The sequence below is a fragment of the Corylus avellana genome, chromosome 7 (assembly GCF_965113065.1).
Source record: "Corylus avellana chromosome 7, dhCorAvel1.hap1.2, whole genome shotgun sequence".
In the NCBI taxonomy this organism is placed as follows: domain Eukaryota; kingdom Viridiplantae; phylum Streptophyta; class Magnoliopsida; order Fagales; family Betulaceae; genus Corylus; species Corylus avellana.
In genome coordinates, this window is record NC_142496.1 from 9,257,918 (window position 1) to 9,273,894 (window position 15,977).

General features: G+C 37.8%; 1 protein-coding gene across 1 annotated transcript; it reads right to left on the reverse strand.

Moving 5' to 3' along the window:
- Window positions 1–1,696: 1,696 nt before the first annotated feature.
- MEF9 (mitochondrial editing factor 9) lies at window positions 1,697–6,272 on the reverse strand. The gene is made up of 2 exons (XM_059596905.2): window positions 5,992–6,272; window positions 1,697–4,579 (listed from the first exon to the last, which is right to left on the reverse strand). The coding sequence occupies exon 2, from the start codon at window positions 4,427–4,429 to the stop codon at window positions 2,390–2,392; it is 2,040 nt and encodes a 679-aa protein (XP_059452888.1). The 5' UTR covers window positions 4,430–4,579; window positions 5,992–6,272; the 3' UTR covers window positions 1,697–2,389.
- Window positions 6,273–15,977: the final 9,705 nt, after the last annotated feature.

Genomic DNA, 15,977 nt, shown 5'->3' on the forward strand with positions numbered 1-15,977 from the left:
TTCTTAGCACCTCAACAGAAAAACGGGATTAACAAAACATGACAAAATAAGGGTAAAATAATTCACCGGAGAAAAGAAGTGCAAAATAGGATTAACAAAAAAGAAAGAAAGAATTCACCGGAGAAAAAAATGGCAAAATAATTGTACCTCCAGACAACAGTGGAATAGGTTCCGTTCCGGTGACAACGTTCTCCGGTGGATCTCGACAGCGACGAAGGCAATTCTCTGGTGTCTCGACGTGACGGCGGCAAGAGAGAGACGGAGAGAGAGAAAGAGAGAGAGAATTAACCTAAAATTAAAGATGACGATGCATTATTTATGGAATTTAATTAAACCGGTTGAGAAAATAATTGGAGAACCGATTGACAAAAAAACCGGTGGTGGGGGGGCCACTTTAATTTTTGTTTTTAATTAAATTCCGCCTAGGACTAGGACGTCAGGAGAGCACCTAGCATTTCCCTAAATAAAGGAAAAGTATGCTAAGATCCCCTTGTGCTTGCCATATTGACTTTAAGACCCTAGTTTCCAATTTTGTAAATTTAGGACCCAATTTCAAGTTTTTTTTACCAAATTAATACTTTTTATTCAAACGGACTTTTTGAGTGTTAAATGCAATTTTAGCCCCTCAAACACACCCAAATAGGCCCTAAGACCTCCATCCATTTTTCCCTCAAATAAATAACAAAAATCACATGAAAGTACAATTATGCCTTTACTACTAAAATTTTTTAAAGTACCAAAAAAGAAAACTACAGCAACCCAACCTGGTTAGAGGTGGCTGGCCACCCTGGTCATTGGGGATGGCTCACTACCACCTTGACTGTGTGGAGGCCGTGACCTTTTGTTTTATTATTATTATTATTATTATTTTTTTAAAAAAGGACATAATTGTATTTTCATGTAATTTTTGTTATTTATTTAGGGAAAATGGACAGATGTCCTAGATTAAAATCTTGCAAAATCAGGTCTTAAATTTGCAAAATTAGAAACTAAGGTCTTTAGTGTATTGTCAGGGATCCTAGCATATTTTCCCCAAAACAAATTGGTGAGTACCAACTGGATGTTCTGCATAAAACAAGTATATTGTCATTTGAGCTTCATTAATTAATTTTCACAACAACACTAATATTGGTCACTAGTAATCCTTCCCATCATATTCAAGTGACAAAACATGGCCAATTCACTCCTAACTTGTTAACTCTGTAAAAATTGTCTCTAGAAGACAATAAAAAATCTTTCAGCTCAAATATTAATGAAATTCTACACTGATTGTACTAAGTCATGAAAAGATGATCTAATTCAACAAGCATGGCTGAGATTGTCGATCAATGGTAGAGCCAAACATTTCAAAACAATGGCAGCAGATAGCAACAAAATGCCCCACCTGTCATAAAAATTTCAAACCATCACACTCCAATGGAATTATGGCACTTGGTCCATTCCATGAAGGAAGTTCCACCAACACTCATTAGACTCTCCCTATGCATCCATATGTTGGGAGATTTAATTCTTAGTCTCCACACAAAGAAGATGCATTTGTTTCTTGCAAAAACAAAAAACATGACCACAAACCCTGCTAAGTCCAAACAATTGCCAAGGAACAAGAAAATAGGATCTAAGAGGTATCTATGACAGGTTCAAATGTTGAAAACAAGGGAAATCTCATAGATAAGTTAGAGAGTGCATAAATTGAATTCCAGGAAAGGGGAAGATGAAGCAAATAGTTATAGATGTATTCACAGTGAGAATTTTTACATAGCTCTAATATAGCTTTCAGACTTGCTATTCTATCATTAGGTGTAGGGACATAAAACTTACATGAGTATTGTAGGCATTATTTATAAAAGTTCTGTTCATGAATCATACATGAATAATTGAAATGCATGCACTAAGACAGTTGTTATCTCAGTTGGGTGGCAGTATGAACCATAAAGACTAGGGCTAACCAGAGTTTACAATTGTTGATGCTCATGAGTGAAACAAAAAGTAAGTGTTTGGCAAACCTCCAAGCTGTAAAGTATCTGCAGCGCAACATGTATAATTCATATTCACAGAGTTTTCCCCATCCAAAATCATCTGCTCCAGCTTATATGTAAACATTCACAAAAGCAGAAAATGCCAGTAGAAATGTTGATTTCACTTCTCACGACAGTCTTCTTTCCTTTGAATCCAACCAACATGAGGAGTAGTGCTCAAATATTTCATTCAAGCTGATCTTTTCAACCTTTTCTCCTAAATTTTATCTCCGCATGCATCATACAAACGAGCATACTGAAAACTGTAGACCGATTTTACATGCTCATAATTTAGAGGGACCAACAAACATGATATAGGAAAGTAACCTCAGTGATTCCTTGAATCAGTGCGATTGATTAGTGCAGCACCATCATCAGAAACACGAAGAATCAACCCAACTATACCCCGGTTGCTTTCTGATCTTTTTTTTTTCCATCATCGTTCTCAATTTTGCTGCACTGTCCCACTGTCCCATATCAACATACAAATTATATAGCAACACATATGGGGCCGAACTTTCTGGTTCAAGTCTCATCAACGCTTCAGCTGCAACTTCAGCCAACTCTACATTGTGATGCACCCTACAAGCACCTAATAATGCACCCCACACAGCCGTATCTGGTTCGCATGGCATCCTATTGATCAAATCCATGGCCTCCTCAAGCTGCCCATGTCGACACACAACATCCACAAGGGCAGCAAAGTGTTCAACCTGTGGATCTATACCATATTCACTACACATGGATTTGAATTGCTTCCGACCTTCTTCAACTAATCCTGCATGAGCACACACATTCAAAACCGAAATAAATGTTATATATGTAGGCCGCACTTTAAGCCTTTTCATCAATTTGAAAAGTTCAAGTGCCTGTTCAGAAAATCCATGAGATGCGTAACCTCCAATCATTGCATTCCAGGAGATCACATCATTCTTTAGTTTCATCTCATCAAAAATGGTCCGTGCCTGGTTTATTTCCCCACATCTTGAATACATGGTAATGAGAGAGTTATTTATGGGCACATCTGGAAGAACTGTCTTTGAGACCAACTGATGAATCTGCATACCCAGGTGAAGATCCACCAACCCAGTAGAGACACTGAGAACTGAAGACAAAGTGTGTCTATCAGGTTTCTCTCCTTCAAGTAGCATCTGAGTGAAGAAATTAACCGCTCCTTTATAGTCCTCATTTTTCTCATACCCTGCTATCATGGAGTTCCACGATACCAGGTTTTTCTGGGGCATCCTCTCAAAGAAATTATTAGCAAGTTTTAAACTACCGATTTCCATAGACCCTGAGATCATTGTATTCCATGACAGGGTATCAGGATTTGGCATTTTACTAAAGAGTTTTGAGGCCTCTTCCACATTTGAACAATGGACATAGCCACTGATCATAATATTCCAGGAAAAAGTATCTCTTTCTGTCATGAGGTCAAAAAGTTCCCTGGCAGAAGCAATATCTCTCGCTTTCACATAGCACGTAATCATAGAATTCCATGATACCACATTTCTCTCGAACCTCCCATTTCCCTCCTTACCTCCATCAGGACAAAATGGAATCTGATCAAAAAGGTGTCGAGCTTCTTCAATCCTTCCCCTCTGACCATAGCCAGCTATCAAAGTATTATATGCATGCACTAAATCTTCTCTGGCTTCATCCTTGTTACCGTGTTCAGTCAGAACTTTTGAAGCTTTATCCAATTCACCATTCCGAATAAGACCCGATAAAAGTGCACTAAGAGAAGCCGCATCCCGTTCTGGCATTCGTTCAAAAAACTCAATAGCACGCTCTACATTACCATTATGTAAAAAGCCAGTAATCATAGCATTCCAAGAAACGACACTCCGCTCAGGCATACTATTAAAAAGGACTAAGGCTTCATCCATCTTGCCAATCTTTGCATACCCACTGATCATCGTGTTCCACGAAACACAATCTCTATCCGGCATGTTATCAAACAAGGTCCTCCCCTCCTCAATATACCTACTTCCACGACACGATATATAACCTGATATCATCAAGTTCCACGACACAATATCTCTTTCACACAACTCATCGAACAATTTACGTGCCTTGGCCAGCTCTCTTTGTTGGACATACCCACTTATCATTGAATTCCAGGTAACAGTGTTTCGGTGCTTTGCATTATCAAACACGGTTTTCGCTTCACAAAGCCGACCAGTCCGGATCAAATGGGAGATCTTTTTATTTAATGAATATAAGTCTGTGCCCCGAAAAGAACTCTTGGGTATCGAAGCTGAGGTGAAAGAAATTGATGGAACAGACCCATTGTTAGATATGCGAGTCAACATTGGCCAACCACAAAAGGGCTGCATATTCCTAAGTCCATAAACAGCCAAGTATGGGCTGCGCATTCGGATTCTCCTCCAAGCAATCACAAAGTAGGTCATTGAAAGACGGTTCAACTTCGATGGGGGATGCAGCTAGATGCTCATAGTCATACCCACCCCCAGGAGAAGTGTTGAACCCACATGACAAACAAGACGTAAGCGGTATGCTGTTTCAATGATTTATTTGCAGTTTCGGCCGCTTGCTTGGCTCTAAAGAATTAAGGTGAAAGATTAAAGAATACTTCTAAAATATTAAGTGTATAAAATAAGTAACGTAATAAAATTAAGAGAAAAATCATATTTAGCCCCAAGGTTTTCATCTCATTTAAATTTAGTCCTTATGTTTTGCTCAAATTTAAAATAGGTACATCTGTTACTTCACCGTCAAAGTTAATAGTTTGTTATCTGCCACATGTCTCATTTGACACGTCATAAACACTCTAATACAATGTCACGTCAACAAGTGTTAAGTTATTCATAGAAGAAGAAAAAAAAAAAAAAAAAAAAAGATACAGAAGACCCAAAAAAAGAAAAAACCATCAATCTGACACGTAGAACTTAGAGGAACTCAAATTCAATCTGTGATACAAAGTTCAAAATCAGCTTTAGGACGAAAGAATATTCTAAATGAATTTTTCTTCCAGTCAAGTTCCCATGCAGTAGGAAGAAATCAATATAAATGGAAATCAACAATTGGCTTTTGTGTATATGGAATTAGCCTAGTTGATGTGATCAATAAGGTGTTGTGTTTCAAGCTTACATACTATGGAAAACTAATAGAATTAAGGTAAAGCTCGACAAAAATATCCAAGTACCCCAAAAAAATCAGTCCAACTAACATGGGTGGACACAGTAGAATTTAATAATAAGTGGTTCCTTTCATTTCTCGACAAAGTAAATTGCAAGATATTAATTAAAAAGAACTCAACATACCAAAACTTTTGACAATTAAGTTCAATAAGTATGACAATGTAACACCAATTTTGAGTCAACATAAAAACCTATATCATAAGTGAAAATCAGACTTTTCCTGTATATCCAATTCTGAATTCCTCACTTTCGTATGCTTCTTTCAAATCCAAAATTACAAACTCATGCACTCCTTGGAACATATCAACCATGTGTATACATATTCAAGCCATTTTCTGTCTGAACAGAAAAGTGACATTCTATAAATATTTAATATAAACAAACACAACCTTAGTTTGAACTGAAATCAAAATAATTGGATAAGAGCATCTTGCAGCATTGTTTCTTCTTATAAACATGGAAGGGAATAAGCTACCGTACTCAATCCTCTTAACAGAGGGCATAACTTTATATCAAAATAACCAAATGGGCATGCTTGGAATTGGTCAGAAAATCAATATGAGCCCCATTACACCGAAATAAAACATAAAATTCAAATGGGTATCTCTATATTTGCATTCTTAACCATCACATCCTAATATGATGGTTGGAAAGCCAATGTCTTTTTAGATTAACTCAAGTTGGTTTTGATAGTTCAAAAAAAAAAAAAAAAAAACCAAAAACAAAAGATAAGCTTAGTGTTAGTTGAGTAGTTATTTATTCAAATTCTAAATAAATCCAAACACAGAGAGAGAGAGAGAGAGAGGCGTTACCGGTGGAGGAGAGACGCGTATCTCAACGAGGACTCAAACCGTGGGTTGTGAAGGAGCACCGCCGGTGGAGATATGAGAGAGAGGCGTGACCGGTGGAGGAGGAGTTTCCGGTTAGGACCCAAACCGTGGGTTGTGGAGGAGCACCGCCAGTTTAGATATGAAAGAGAGGAGGCGTTACAGGTGGAGGAGCAGAGAGGCGTTTCCGGTGAGGACCCAAACCGTGGGTTGTGGAGGAGCACCGCCGGTGGAGAGAGAGAGAGAGAGAGAGAGGTCTGATAGAAAGCGTGTTTTCAATTTCAAAAGTAATTTTTTCTGAAAAACAAAAAAGGGAAACTACCACTCAATTAAAACTTGATAGCTTCGGACATTCACAATTTTATTAGATTTGTGAGGTCTATTATTGACTTATGTGGAATCTACATAAGTTTATAAATCTAATCGTTGATTGTAAGGGAATATGGGCCAAATATGGGGAATTTATTGACCCATAATATTTCTTTATCAATTAAGTGGTAGTTTGAGGTAGGAATGTGAACGTGACATTTTGCCACGTAGGATCAAGCGGAAAAAGAATGAAGAAAAACATTTCTCTTTGAAACAGATATTATGGTCAAAATTGAGAAATGATTCATGTCAATATTTTTCTCATATTTTTCCATATCATCCTACAAATTCAATAGATTAATCATTAGATTTGTGAGGTTCACCATTAACTGAGTTGATTTGTAAGATGAGATGAGAAAAATATTGACATCAATTATTTCTCGTCAAAATTTATAGAGGCATGTTACACCATCATCTTTAAACCATCTTTAAACCGTCTTTTTTTTTTTTTTTTTTTATAAATTCAATAAATCAACCGTTAAATTGTGGACTCATGTGAACACCCTACAAATTCAATGGTGGATTCATCCATTCACTATGGAGATAGTTAAAAGATAGTTGAAAAAGAATGAATTTAATCATTTCTCGAATTTATATATTATCTATTTTTTTCTACTTTTTATTTTTTATTTTACTTTTTTTACTTCAGCTCCCTTTGTTTCAACGTAAAATGTTTTTCATCAAAAAATATTTTCTTGAAAACATTTTTTAGTGTTTGGCGTGTACGGAAAATCACACACACATATATACGATAATGTCCCGACCGAGTCCCAGTGGTAGCTTGGTCGGGTCCTGCAAGGCTCGACCGAGTCTCGGCAATGTCTCAACCTAGTCGCAACGGTGTCTTGGCCAGGTCTTGACGGTGCTCCGACCAGGTCTTGGCGAGTCCCAACCATGTCCCTTCGGTGTCTAGCCCAGGGAGTTAAAGTACTTGAAAGATTGAGATTAGTAGGTTTAAAGGGGGCCCGTGGGCTTTGGTGGAGCCCAGCGAGATAAAGAGCTTGAAAGATCAAGATTATTTATTAAGGTTAAATACAATTTTAGTACATGTGCTTAGGGTCAAAATTAAACGAACCCCCTGGTTTCAAAATGTGTCACAACTAGTACTTGTGAATATTAAAAATACTCACTTGGTACTTCTATCCATGTTCTGTCCAAATATTTAATGAATCTCCATGTCAGCACGCGTAAAATGGTGACACTTGTCCCTAATGCCATATATTGAGGCCAAATCAGTAGACCAGATGACGTGGCCTTATATCATAATTGGTACTTATGTTTTTGGTGCCATGTATGCCGCAGAAAATATATATATATATAAAATTGTAACTTCAATTTAAAAATAAAATAAACAAAGCAAAAAGGGGTTGAAAATTGGGGGTGGCCGGACACCCCCATTTTAGCTAAGGGGTGGCTCAAAGCTACCCTATGGCCTATGGGGGTGGTTTGGCCACCCCCAACTTGCAAAATGGGGGTGGCCGAACCACCCCTAAGAACCTTGGAGGTAGCTGAGCCACCCTCGTTTGGCTTGGGGGTTGCAAGTTGGGGGTGGCTGGGCCACCCTCAACTTGCAAAATGATACATTTCATCAACTTTTCTAAATCTTCTTCGGAATTTGATGCTGGTTGAATAATTTATGTACAAATCGCGCTAATCACTTCATAATCTTTTTCTTATTCTACTTTGAAAGTAGTCAGAAGTAGATCTTCAATGAGCAATTTCTTTAAAATGCTCGGAATACAATTTTCCCATATCATGGATTTTTGCAGCAAATTAACTACTTCACATGACATTTTCAAAATATTTAAACAAATATTTCAAATAAAAAGTGATAGCTTTCATCATATTTTCTAAATCTTCTCTCAATTTTGGTGCTAGTTGAATAATTGTTGCACGTATCACACTAATCACTTCATAGTCTTTTGCCTCTTTTACTTCGAGAGTAGTAAGAAGTAGATCTTCTAAGAGCAATTTCTTGAACACCCTCATCATACTATTTTCCCATATCAAGGATTTTTGCAGCAAGTTGACCATGTCAGGATCCTCTTTTTGCTGGCCATCCTAGAATGCCTTGTATTCAGTAGACTTGTTTTTGGAAAAATCATATTTAATTACTTCACATGAAAATTTTCTTGGCAACAATGCCAAAAAATTGGCTGCGGTGTTCTAAACCCGAGGAATATACAATACAACCACCTCGGGATGAGCTTTATGTGAATCCAACGCCACCTTTAAGGTCGCGTCAATGGGGTTTTCTTCGGATTCTTTTTTAGCCTTTTTTTCTCGTCTTTCTTCTTTAATCATCGTGTTTGACTTGCATCTTCAAATAATCTGCTGTACATTTCCCATTTCTAGATGTTCCTCAAGTCCTGAAGGAAAGAAAATCAACATTATAAAATACTCAATAAAAATATTTCAAATAAAAAATAATACCTTTCATCAACTTTTCAAAATCTCATTTGTATTTTGGTGCTTGTTGAATAATTTATGCATGCATCACACTAATCACTTCATAGTCTTTTTCTTCTTTTACTTCGAAAGTAGTCAGAAGTAGATCTTTTAGGAGCAATTTCTTCAAAATGCTCAGAATAGTATTTTTCCAATATCATGAATTTTTGCAACAAGTTAATCACTTCACATGACATTTTTCAAAATATTTAAAGAAATATTTCAAATAAAAAGTGATCATCAACTTTTCTAAATCTTCTCTCGATTTTGGTGCTGGTTGAATAATTGTTGCACGCATCACGCTAATCACTTCATAGTCTTTTACATCTTTTACTTCAAGAGTAGTTAGAAGTAGATTTTCTAGGAGCAATTTTTTAAAAAAAAACCTTTAGTATACTATTTTCCCATATCAAGGATTTTTGCAGCAAGTTAATCATGTCAGGATCCTATTTTTGCTTGCCATTCCAAAATGTCTTGTAATAGACTTGTTTTTGGCAAAGTCATATTTCATTACTTCACATGACAATTTCCTTGCCAAGAATGCCAAAAAATCGGTTGCGGTGTTATGAACCCGAGGAATATAGGTCACTAGAACCTCAAGATGAGCTTCAAGTGAATCGACCATCACCTTTAAGGCCTTGTCAATAGGGTTGTATTTGGATTCTTTTTTTAAAATTTTTAAATTTTTAATTTTTTTTTTTAAATTTTAAATTTTAAATTTTAAATTTTTTTTTAATCATTTTTCCTCGTCTTTCTTCTTTAATCATCGTGTTTGACTTGTATCTCCAAATAATCTGCTCTACATTTCCCATTTCTAGTTGTTCCACAAGTCCTGAAGGAAGGAAAATCAACATTTGAAAATACTCATTTTAAAAATTTAAAGAAATATTTCAAACAAAAGTTCTACATTTCATCAAATTTTCTAAATCTTCTTTGAATTTCGATGTCGGTTGAATAATTTACGCACACATCTCGCTAATCACTTTATAGTCTTTTTCTTCTTTTACTTCAAAAGTAGTCAGAAGTAGATCTTTTATGAGCAATTTCTTCAAAACGCTCGAAATACTATTTTCCCATATCATGGAGTTTTGCAGCAAACATTGTCAGGATCCTCTTTTTGCTCGCCATCCCAGAATGTGTTGTATTCAGAAGGCTTGTTTTTGGAAAAGTCATATTTCATTAATTCACATGACATTTTTCTTGTCAACAATGCCAAAAAATTGGCTGCCGTGTTATGAACCCAAGAAATATACATCACCTCAACCCCACGATGAGCTTCAAGTGAATCCACTACTACCTTTAAGGCATTGTCAATGGAGTTGTCTTCGGATTCTTTTTTAGCATTTTTCCTCGTCTTTCTTCTTTAATCATTGTGTTTGACTTGCATCTCCAAATAATATTCTCTACATTTCCCATTTCTAGTTGTTCAACAAGTCTTGAAGGAAGGAAAATCAACATTAGAAAATACTCATGAAAAATATTTAAAGAAAATTTTTAAATAAAAAGTGATACTTTTCATCAACTTTTCTAAATCTTTTATGGATTTTGGTTAAGGTTGAATAATTGTTGCACACATCACCCTAATCACTTCATAGTCTTTTTCTTCTTTTTCTTCGAGTATAGTCAAAAGTAGATATTCTAGGAGCATTTTCTTCAAAACCCTCGGAATACTATTTTCCCATATTATAGATTTTTGCAGCAAGTTAACCATGTCAAGATCCTCTTTTTACTGGCCATCTGAGAATTTCTTGTATTTAGGAGACTTATTTTTGGCAAAGCCATATTTCATTACTTCACATGACAATTTTCTTGCCAACGATGCCAAAAATTTGTTGCAGTGTTCTGAACCCGAGGAATATACGTCACCACAACCTCAGAATGAGCTTCAAGGGAATCCACCATCACCTTTAAGGCCATCTCAATGGGGTAGTCTTTGGATTTTTATTTTTATTTATTTTTATCATTTTTCTTTGTCATTTTTCTCTTTAGCTCCTTAAAATTTTGGTCAACAAAATTATTGTTGTCCGGTTGGATAGTGATGTTCTTTGCAGCTTTATGATTTTCAACTGTTCTTCTAAGGGACCAAGAGACGCCTATGACTTCTGAGACGTTATCAAATGGTTTTGATGTCCAGCCCAGCCCAATACTGATTAACTGGAAGCATGCATTTCTACCAATGAATGCCATTAAAGCTCATGCTACTATTTTGAGTCATTGTAGTATCCGCGGTAAATGTCGTGTCACCAGTGGATGACCACTTCATTCGACTTATATTTGCTCTTCTGTAACATTACGTTAATGAATGATTCATCCTATGCCAAAAATATTTAAGTAAAATAACTAAATTTTGAAGTCATACCTTTGAATTTACTCTCGTATGCATTGTATAATTGTCGAGGTATTCCGCTATGAGAGCAATATATGTAATTCATGCCGACCAATCCATTTGTTACCTACAAAATCCAAGCAAATTATTTTCATATTAAGTGTTAGTAGAACATGAATTTTGAGATTAAAACTTTTTTAGTCATACTTTCCTTTTATCCTCCTTACTCCAAACAGGCGAGGCTTTTAGCCAGTTGAATAGGATAGTGTAAAGTCCCATGTCAACCTAAAACAAGATGTGAGATGCTACAATTAGGACTATATGTGTTAGCGAAACATGTCATGTTTTAACAATTCGGTTTGATTCTCATTGTTGGATTCGAACCAATGTCCTAGTGCGTATATTAATCAAGTATGAAGATTCTCATTAAACTACCACCTTAGATGGTTGATCATTAGATTCATATTCTTTATAATAATAATAATAATAATTAGATCTCAGTATCTCGAGATCTAATTGAAATATTTCTTTCAATATTTTGAATGAGTATCCTAACGTTGATTTTCCTTATTTCAGGACTTGTAAAACAAATATATGAGGAAAATATCAAGATGATTGTATTGAGATGCATGTCAGAAGCTATGATAATAGAAATCACATGTAAAATTTAATTAAGTATAACTAGACGATAGTCAGCAATGTACAAATATTTTTAACAAGGTTGTTTGTTATTGACAGTTACTGTTTTTGCTTCAGAGAAGGTGTGGCCTTACAAGGACAATGTTAAAGAAAAGTGAGTATAGCAATTACTTTTCAAACATAAAGATTTTTTTTTTTTTTTTCTAAACACTGATAGTTTGACAATTTAATATTTATCATAAGGTTGAAGCCGTTAGCCTATCAATTACAATATTACGGCACAGTAGTACCACCACCAAGCCCTCAAAATGTAAGTTTATAATAGATAATGATTGTAATGTATTATGTCTTTCTATTCATACTAACTCATATTTATATGAGAAGCCTGTTTTGCCGGAGTTAGAGATTGTAGTTTCTAAGGGTTTAGCTATAGTTGTTTTGTTTCAACTGTGGGAGAGTTCTCCATGGGGAAAAAGGGTGTACGGTGAAGCCTAACCAACAGAGGAATGCAGAAGAAGGAGAGAAAAAATGGGGTGTGTGGCTTAGGGCAAAAGATCCATGGTGGAAATCTGGTGGTGATGGGGGCGGTGGCTTTACTTAAGAGAAGGAGCGATATAGTGACGGCGAGCCAACTCGACGAGGGTGTCCACACAAGGCATCTTCTGCTAGCTTCGGAAACCCTTGTCAATATAGCCATAACAAGGAGGAGGGGAGCAGTAAAGGTGTAGATTCTTTCCCTCAGGAAATCACGGACCTGGCTGAAAATACTCAACCCTTGAGATCGATGGAGATTCAGTCGCAGGCAAAACAACTTTGTTTGGAAAGAATGCCCACATGAAACGGGGACACAGCAAAGAGGAGGGAACACGTAATTGCGGGATAGTGCCATGCAGGGAGTGAGTATGCTAAGCAAGGTACGAACTAGGAAAGTGTCAAGGCTTCTTCAGAGGGTCCCACTGGAGTAAGGGGGAAAGGGAAGGGGACAACGACTATTATGGAAGGCCCAAAAAAGATTAGAGTAGTCACAGGTGGAGGGGAAAATAGTGGGGAGATGATGACATCAAGGATCGTGGAAAATATAGGAGAGCAGGAAATAATGGAGATTGATCAGGGAGAGGAGGATACGACGGCAAAGGAAAAAGGAAAAAATGTCAGAATGTGGAAACGAAAGGCTCGGGGAGGAATATGGGGAGGGGCGGGGTTTAGCAATGTATGGGGGGAGGGGGGTGCACAGAAACGGAAGGCAGGCGTGCAGGAAATTGAGAGCTTGGGGACAAAAAAAAACAAGAGTTGCAGGGGACTGAGAAAGTAGGGAATGGACAACAATGTATTGGTGGAGGCTGCGGCGCAGCCTCGCCAGACCCAATGAGTCTCATAAGTTGGAACTGCCGAGGGCCTGGAAACCCCCAGACAATTTGTAATCTTTGCCAATTGGTGATGGAAAAGCAGCCTAGTTTTTTATTTATGGTGGAAACTATCAGTAATAAAAAATGAATGGAAAGTTTGAGAATTAAGCTTGGTTTTGCAGGTTTGTTTGTAGTAGAACCTATGGGAAGAAGTAGAGGGTTAGAACTCATGTGGAAGGTTGTGGAGGAACTTGAAATTCAAAATTACTCTCGGAGACACATAAATGCTATTATGACGTTACGCGAGGATGCGTTATCGTGGAAGCTTACGGGCTTTTATGGCAACCCTGATCCAGCAAAACGAAAGGAGTCATGGGACCTTCTTTCACACCAAAAGGTTTTCTCCCCTATACCATAGCTTTGTGTTGAGGATTTTAATGAAATAATGCACCAATCCAAAAAATTAGGCACAAACAGGATGCAAGAGGGGCTGATGGCTTCGTTTAGAACAGTTCTTGAGGATTGTTTGTTGGGTTACCTGGGGTTCTCGGGCCCTAGGTTTACTTGGACTAACAAACGTCAAGATGGGAGCTTCACCCAAGAACGGTTGGACAAAGTGGTTGGAAATAGTGGTTGGTGTGGTATGCATAAATCAGCAAGTGTCTTTGTTTTGGCAACCAGGTCTTCGGACCACAATCCGTTGCTTGTCTCTTTTAATACAAATTGAAAAGGGAAAGAGGCGGAAGGAGGAGGTTTAAACTTGAAGCCAGTTGGTTACCTGATAAGGAGTGTGGGGAGATTATCTAGGGGGTTTGGGAAGAGGAAGGTGTGGGCGGTGGAGCTATGAAGACGGTGAGAAGGAAATTAGAAAGCTGCCAGACCAAGCTCCAGTGGTGGAGCTAATCCAAATTTGGGAAAAACGAGTCTGTAGTAAAGGAAAAAACTAAGGAGCTAGCCGAACTGCAAAAATTGGAGGGACTCGAGCAGCATACGGCCATTAAGAAGCTTCAAGAAGACATTTATTCTTTGTTGGTTCATGAAGATACAAGGTGGAAACAAAGAGCCAAACAAAGTTGGTACAACAATGGGGATTGAAACACACCATTCTTCCATGCATGGGCTAGCCACCGTAGAAGAGTCAACACTATCAAATGGATTATTAACGATGAAGGGCAAGAATGGTCAAAGATTGAAGAAATCAGCCTAGCATTTGTTTCTTTCTATGAAAAGCTATTCAAAATCAGTGACACCAAAGGAATGGAGGAGTTTTTAGGAGGCATGCAGGCAAGGGTGACGGAAGGTATGAACTCTAGGTTGTTCAGCATATTCGAGATGGTGGAAGTAGATAAGGCGCTTGTACAGATGCATCCTCTCAAATCTCTAGGTTCGGATGGCTTCTCAGCCTGTTTCTATCAACGATCTTGGAGTACGGTACGTAGTGATGTTTGTAAAGCAGTTCTTGAATTTTTGAATGATGATGTTTCTGATGCAGCAATAAATGTAACCAATATTGCCCTGATACCTAAGATCAAAAACCCATCCCGTATTACGGAATATCGCCCAATAAGCCTATGTAATGTCATCTACAAGCTCATTGCCAAGGTGTTGGCAAATAGACTAAATATGATTTTGGCAGCTATCATATCCTCTAATCAAAGTGCTTTTATCCCTGGAAGACTCATCACTTATGATGTGCTCATTGCTTTTGAGGCCTTGCATACCATGGACACAAGGTTGATGGGAAAGGAAGGGTACATGGCTTTAAAATTAGACATGAGCAAGGCCTGCGATAGGGTTGAATGGGATTTTCTGGAATCGGTGATGAAGAGGATTGGATTTGCGGATAGATTGGTTCATCTAGTTATGACTTGTGTGTGCACGGTCAAATACTCGGTCCTCATTAATGGGCAAGCATATGGGATGATCACCCCTACGCGTGGCCTGAGGCAAGGAGACCCTCTATCACCATACCTTTTCATACTATGTGCTAAAGGGCTCAGTATAGCCCTTAACAGGGTGGAGAGGGAAGGAGGTATAATGGGTTTGCCTATCACTCGAGGTGGTATGCGGTTGAATCATCTTTCCTTCGCGGATGACAGTCTTTTATTTTGCAGATCTAAGGAGGCTGAACTGTCATGCTTACTTCAGGTACTAGAAAGGTATGAGAATGCTTCGGGTCAAAAACTTAACAAAGAGAAGACTTCCATATTTTTTAGCCGTAACACTAGTACCGAAGCTCGAGGGGTCTTATCTCAGATTGCAGGGGTGGCTTCTACCCAACGGTATGAAAAATATCTAGGGCTGCCAGCGCTTGTTGGGAGGTATAGCACTAAATCTTTTGAGGGGATAAAGGAGCGGATCTGGGAAAAAATATATGGCTGGAAAGAGAAGTTCTTGTCTCAAGCTGGAAATGAGGTGCTGTTTAAGGTCGTGGTACAAGCAATTCTGACGTACACTATGAGTGTTTTCCTGCTGCCCAAAACTTTATGCTGAGACATAAATTCTATGATGTCTAAATTTTGGTGGGGACACAAGGAGAACGGGAATAAAATTGCATGGATGAGTTGGGAGCAGATGGAAAGAACTAAGGAGTTAGAGGGTATGGGATTTCGAGACTTGGAATGTTTTAACATGGCACTATTGACCAAACAAGGGTGAAGGTTGTTTCAACATCTTAACTCTTTGGTGACTCTTTCATGGAGACCTCCTTAGGGAAAAAACTGTCCTATGCGTGGCGGAGCATCTGGAATGCGAAGTCACTATTGCAAGAAGGTTTGGTGTGTAGAGTTGGAGATGGGCGGTCTATTTCTATTTGGAAGGACCGATGGATACCAACGAAGACA